We start from the raw sequence: 7,169 nt of genomic DNA, 5'->3' as shown, positions 1-7,169 counted from the left end.
ATTTAATTTTGTAATGCCATATCAATAAAATAACTATTTTTTACATTAACCACATAAATAATCATCTAAAATAATAAATGTGTTTATACAACTATATAAATTACACTATCAGTATATCAAAATTAAAATCTATATAATTATATGTTTATGTAAAACTTTTACACCTCAAATTTTTAAAAGCTATTCAATGTAAAAAAAAAAAGAAATTATTAGTTGTGCACATTATTTCCCTCGGTAAAGAAATACCTTCAAGTTTCAAGCATTAAATATTAGGAAATGAAGACATAAAATGTTATCTATAAAGAAACAGAAAAATGAATAAATAGACAAAAGATTATTTATTCTCCAAATTACTATCCCAAAATTTTTTTAATCGAATTCGTCTTTTAAAAATTTTAAATTAATCATATTAGACCTTCTATCACTTCTGTTGCTAATGGCATTAGAATTTATTAATGTAACATATTAGGTAACACTACAATACACACTTAATAGCCCTAATTAACGGTTAATATAATAAATTTATGAAAATGAAGACAGAAAATATCTATCTCTTCTTTATCTCTGTTTTTTGTTTCAACATTAATATCTAGATGCAGACTTAATACCACAATTAGAAAATGTTAATACAAATAGATAACATAAAAAGCCATAATGATAAAACTGAAAACGTAGCAATAAACAGAAATAAATAAATTCAACTCATAATGAGTCACCCCCTGCCACAAAAAATAAATAAAACATAAAAACGAGGGGAGGGGAGGGGAGGGGAGGGGGTGGCTCAAGAATCAACAATATATACAGCTTTCAATACATGACTAAAAAGTGATCCTATGATTCTATAATCTTGACACGAGTTTAATCAAAAAGCAAAACAAGTTGATTTTGTTAAAAGTCAACCCAATAGAATTTATCCTACCTACCAAGCCACTCATTAATCCACGAGACATTATGTTTCCTACTCAGCCAAAAATCCAAAAGTTAAAGTATGAACCCACCCTATACCCAGCCCCTTAATACTCCTATTTTACCCCTGTAGAGTATTCCATTTCTTGTTATTCACATCCACCATATAGCACCCAAACATGCCTATTCAATTTCTTTCCATTTTCAATATTTTATATTTTCAAGATTTTAGAAACAGTGACAACAAGATTTAGTTGTTTTCACTATTTCTAGTTTTTCTTTCACAAAATTTTGAAAATAGAGCACACTGAAAAGGAAAGCATTCAATGCAAGCAGAAACCAATCAGGCCTAACATAAATATATTTACATGTCGCTAAACACCACACTCCACATCACTAAGATATACCAAGACTATGAGACTCCACCCAATACTCTCCTGAGATCAGATTTCTGCTCTGGAGTTAGCCTTGAAGGATACTTGACATCAAGCTTAATTCTCAAATTCCCCTTTTTCCCAGGTTCTTTCGATATGGGCATTCCTTCATTAGGGACAACAACCTCAGCACCAGGTTTAATAATATCTGTGAGTGGGATCATTAGACTCCTTCCATCCAAAGTTGTCAAGTCCAAAGTTTTACCTGTAAGAGCCTCCAAAAGTGATATCTCCTGGTGTATCACCAAGTCATTACCATCCCTTCTATATAGAATGTGTGGTTTCTCATCTATCACAAAAACAAGATCGGCTGGGATGACACCTGGCTCCTGGTTACCCTTCTCCGGGAAAGTAACCTTTGTTCCTTTCTTCCATCCAGGTTTTATCTCGATTGTCAAAATCTCCTCCACATTCCGGAACTTTCTGAAATAGAATTGCTTGTGTCAAAATAGCAAACAAATATAGAAATCAACTCAACTAGGTGTAAAAGAACCACAGCAGAATTTTTTTCTTTTCTGAAGACATGATCATGCAATTAGTATAACAAGGCAAAGTGTAAGATACTAGTACCAATGCACCTAAACTAAACAGATAATACAAAGAATAAAGCAGAATATAGAGTATTATAGTAGATAATGCAGAAGGATAGATTAGAGAATACAGGAAGATGGAAGAGAGGCAGAGGGGCTGAATGATACATTGATGTCTCAATATCATTCTTGCCTCTGAAAATGACTAGTGGGATGTAAGAAATATAAGAAAAGGAAGATACAAGTTGCATTTGAGAGACTATTATCTCGTCTGGGTTTTGTTCGGCCTAGTTTCTAAGCTAAATGACTCTAATTCTCTTCTCTCTCATATACAATCTCATTTCTCTCTCTCTCTCTCCCCCCCCCCCCCTCTCTCTCTAACAACATGGCCATACACCACTCGCAGTATAAAGTTAATTTTGATACATAATCAGAATATAGTAATTAACACTGTTCAACAAAAAGATACTAGTATTATGACTTTTGAAGAACCTACTAAGTCAAATATTTTTAATAACACGGCAGTACATAATTGGATAAATGTACAAGACACTTTTCCACTAACAGCATCTCAGAATTAAATTCCAAAATTTATACTCAAGCACATTTTTTTTTATTTAACTGAAATTATCTTGACAACTACAAATTATATATGGTTCAATATTTCCCAAGACCAGTATAGAGCATGATACAGAACTCTAGAAGAGGTACCACAACTTGGGCCACAAACAGCATGAACATACTGCATGAGGGTCCACAATTGTCAGTTTTTGAGAACAGATAAATAGGCTGTCTGTTACTTATGATATTGAATCCATAACCAACAGGGTGCACAAACAATCTTATCATTGCAGAAAAGACTATTAAAGACCTTAACCCATGTCATTTTATTTATTTATAATCTAAATCCCCAACTGAACTAATCTAGTTGTCATTCTCGTCATCCATTCAATGACAACCTCATAATGGGCTTCTATACTTAGCTGCATAACACCCATACCATCATGTTTATCTATTTCGACCCCTACTTTTCAGGTTTCTCAATCAAAATCTACAATAGTTATGCCAAAACAAATTTAATTTGAAGTAGACTTGTTACAAAAGGCAAATCATCTGTCAAGCAAACCAAATTTTATAGCAGGATGACTATTTTCTTTCTTTCTTTTGGTCAAAAATTGCAGGATGACTAGTATACACACAGCATCATCACACCTATCACAAGAAGGAGATAACAATACATATAATTACAGGCAGTTTGGTTGGATTTCCATTTTCATTTCCAATTAACATGTTTCCATTAATGATTTCAGAAATAACGCTTTCTCTTCTCTTTTCCTATCCTGCTTTCAAAATTACTTTGATTTTCAACAATTCTTTGAGAGAAAAGGGCAAATAGGCCCTTGACATTTTGATCCGAGGACATTTAAGTCCTCAAGGATTTAAAAATACATTTAAGTCTCTGACCTTTTCAAAACCTAGACATCAATCCCTCATGTTCACCTGGGTCTGTCAGACCCAACAGAAAAATCAAACATAACTCCCATTGTACTGACCTGGTTGATACGGATGCACATATGAGAGAGTTTTTAAAATGGGACAAATTAGACCCAGGGATCGATGTGTCTAGATTTTGAAGAGGTCCGAGATTTTGAAGAGGTCCGAGACTTAAATGTACTTTTAGATCCTCAGGGACTTAAATGTTCGTGGACCAAAAAGTCAGGGATCGATTTATCTTTTTCTCATTATTTGACATAATTTTGAAAACAGAAAACAAAGTGAAAGCAAAGTGGGATTTCTATAATCATTAATCAAAACATATCAACCAAAAGTAAAAAACGGTCAACAAGTTATCCCTGAGTAAGCATATGCAATGTGATTTTAAATATTATAAAAATTCCATATATATAAATTCCAAAAAATAAAAAAAAAAGCAGGGTAAACATTTACCTTCCTAGAAAGCCAAGGCCACCAAAATCTTCAGATCAAGAAAATGAACATAAATTATCTAACGGAAGAATAACATGATTTAGATTTTCCTAATGGCAAATATAAGAGAGATCAATTTAATATAATTTAAATTTAATACCACTTTTAATAATGAAAGGAAATTTCCAGACAGAACAAGCAGAAAAGAATTTCTTAGCCAATTGCTGGTCTTAGAATGTCCAAATAGCCAGGGGAAATGCCAGTAAGATCCTCAATATTATAAAAGGCCAAAACTCATAATTACTAGCAAATTTACTATTTAACATGCTCAACTCAGCTATGTTCAGATATATTCTTCAAATCAAGAGTTTGATATATTAATCATTTGATTCCACATCCTCAGAGGTGTGTCATTTTAAATTGTATCTTTCACAAGACTAGGTAACACTGTAACAGTGGGGGATGCTGCAAATGTAGAGGCTAATAAAATTATTCTTGATATCCAAGTGGGGAAACAAAAGGTTCATCCTCTAAAGTGACCGCTAAAATGGAAGATTCAAATCAAGATGCGTATGCAATGGATTCACAACCATATATGTTCGCCTCCAATGCATTATACAATTAAGTTCAGCCACACAAGTGCAAAGTGTACATTCCCTCTTAACTAAGTACAACTCATAAATGTCAAAGCTATATCCCACTAGCTACTGCCTTTTCCCCACCAAGTACACTGTCATTTTGGCACTATGAAGATAATAAGTATGAAGCACAACAAACTAACACTTCCAAGATCCGAAGATGTCAGCAAACACAACTAGTTTAAGTTACACTTGTGAATTATGAATGCCATCCATTTGTTTGAATACCAATTCAGTCTTTTAAGGAAGATTGTTGTGTTAAATTAGAAACAAAATAAGACAAAGCCATGAGATTAGTTTATCTAATAAAAAAAATTACTTATACAATTGTTCTTCTTGGTTGAGAAAATTGATAACCTAATAACATTCACTGCAAAGATTAATTTTTCACATATTTAACTTTCATATGCATATCCCAACAATCATGGGTGATTGATGCTTAACAATACCCTAAAGGTTCATTTCTTAAGCCACATTATCCTGCATCAAATCTGAAATTGTTAACAAAAGCCACAAATCCTATGCCTTAGATATAGGGGATCAACCACTCTACTAGTAAAACATTCCACTACAACAGATTAAAAAAAATGAAGGGAAATGGAAATCATTTATTGTCAGAGACTAAAAAGACATCATTTCCTGTCTACCTATGAATCAAGGATTCGACTTCAAGATCACTGTTATGCAACTAGAAGTTTAAGTAGGGAAACTAGAACTCTCTCATAGACCAAGGAAACGAAACTTAGGACCTATAGATAGAGTAGGTGGAAATTTGAAATATAGAATAAATTATGTATTTCAATTTCACTCTACCTTGAAAGTTAGTATAATTTGGTCTGTATTTTCACCCTCACCCACACAACCAACCACACCTTTGCTGCCTATTTAGTTCAAAACAGCATATAGCATTGTTTGACTAAAAAAAGAAGAGGCTCTATTAGAATAACTAATTAAATTGTCAGACATATATGATTGCATTTGCATACACATCTTCAAAAACGAAGAGACAATTTAAAATAAAAGAGAGAAGAAAGCAAATGTAACTATCTGTCTGCTTCTGATTATTTTCTTATTCTGTCTTTTTGTTTTTTCTTCAAATTTCATAAACTAAAAAAGCACTCCATAAAATAAATGTACTTCATGTTACGTTACGGTTAGGGTTAGGGTTCGAAACTGGTTCATATTTACCCAAAAGTATCACAGACTGTTCTGGAGATCTTCATCTTCTTCTTGATTCCCTTGTATAGTTCCTCCAAGCTACACGGCAGCACGTTCTCGACAGCAGCAGCCTTCCTCGCCGCCCCGGCGAACCCATTCGACGTCTTAAAGAACGCATCCCTCCGCGCGCCACCACCTCCCCTCGCCCCACTGCTGCCCACGTCACCCCCTTCGCTGCCGAAGATCTCGGCGTAAATGTCGTCAGCATCGCGGGGATTAAACCGAAAGGATGACGACGACGTGCCAGGGTTCTGGCGCTGGTGGTGGTGTGCGCTGCCGTTCTGATAAGGGCGCGAAGAAGAGGAAGAAGAATAGTAGGAAGATGATGACGACGACGACGACGGCGGAGGCGGGGGGAACTGACCGGACTTGAGAGCCTCCTCGCCGTAGAGATCGTAGATCTGACGCTTCTGAGGGTCGCTGAGAACATCGTATGCTTCGGAGATACGTTTGAATTTGGCCTCAGCTTCGGACTTGTTGAGGGGGTTCTTGTCGGGGTGCCAGATCATTGCGAGTCTCTTGTACGCTTTCTTCAGGTCCTCGTCACTCGCGTTTCGGTTCACTTTCAAAATGTTGTAGTAATCCATGCCCATTCGCTCTTCTTCTTCGTCGTCCTCCTCCTCCTCCTCTTGTTCTCTTTGTCTCTCTCACACTCACTCCCTCCCTCACATGCAATCAAAATTTTCAGGCTCTTTATTTTTTTTCCCCTTTTTCTTTGGAATGGGTAGTTACGGTGACGGTGGTGGCCTGGATCTGATGGTTACGAGTGAGGGTAACGGAAAAAGGCGTTCTTTTTGGTGGGTTTAAATCCGACGGTTAGGAGTGGGGGAGCACGATGAAGATTGTGATGGATGATTACTGGGACGGGAAGTCGGAAATCGAAATTTTATGTGGGTCACCTCACCCCTGCCATAATGACCCTACCCGGATTTCTCTCTCTTCTCTTTTACCCTAAGATCTGTTCTATATTCCATAACAGAAAATTTAGGAACTAACTAAGAGGTTAGCTAAGGTTAGCTATGTCACTGTCAATTTTTGTTTTGATTTTGATTTTAAAATTTAAAAGAGTAAATTTTTATAATGGTCTTTAAGATTTAGGTAGTTATTTAATGTGGTCTTTAAAAATTTAATTACACTATTATAATTTTCTAAATACAATTTTAGATATCATAGTAGTTTCTAAATATTTTTTCAGTGATGAATCATTATCAAGATGCTAACGTCGTCTCATTTTGCTAGGTTGGATGATGTCAATAGCTAATTGAGTTGGCACAATTTTAATTTATACTAAATGTGATCCTCCCTTTATATTTAATCCTAAATTCTCATTCTTTTTTTTATTCATCTTTCTCTTCTCATTATTCTTGTTATTTTTAGAGCTAAAAGTTAATATTCATGATAGGTGGTGAAAACATATGCTATTCAGTCACGTCCAATGGTCATTGGATGAGAACGTTATGAACAAAAAATCGAGAGTGCCGGAATATAAGCAAGATATTCAAAAGGTTGAACTAATC

The 7,169-nt window shown here is 35.0% G+C and overlaps 1 protein-coding gene across 1 annotated transcript; it reads right to left on the bottom strand.

Moving 5' to 3' along the window:
• Positions 1-672: 672 nt before the first annotated feature.
• Positions 673-6,619, bottom strand: LOC112802618 (uncharacterized). The gene is made up of 2 exons (XM_025845900.3): positions 5,623-6,619; positions 673-1,763 (listed from the first exon to the last, which is right to left on the bottom strand). Exons 1-2 carry the CDS (start codon positions 6,243-6,245, stop codon positions 1,319-1,321), a joined length of 1,068 nt encoding a protein of 355 aa, XP_025701685.1. The 5' UTR covers positions 6,246-6,619; the 3' UTR covers positions 673-1,318.
• Positions 6,620-7,169: the final 550 nt, after the last annotated feature.

This window comes from Arachis hypogaea, chromosome 5, assembly GCF_003086295.3.
Source record: "Arachis hypogaea cultivar Tifrunner chromosome 5, arahy.Tifrunner.gnm2.J5K5, whole genome shotgun sequence".
Taxonomy (NCBI): domain Eukaryota; kingdom Viridiplantae; phylum Streptophyta; class Magnoliopsida; order Fabales; family Fabaceae; genus Arachis; species Arachis hypogaea.
Note: the sequence above shows the minus strand (reverse complement) of the source record. Positions and strands in the feature narration are given on the sequence as shown.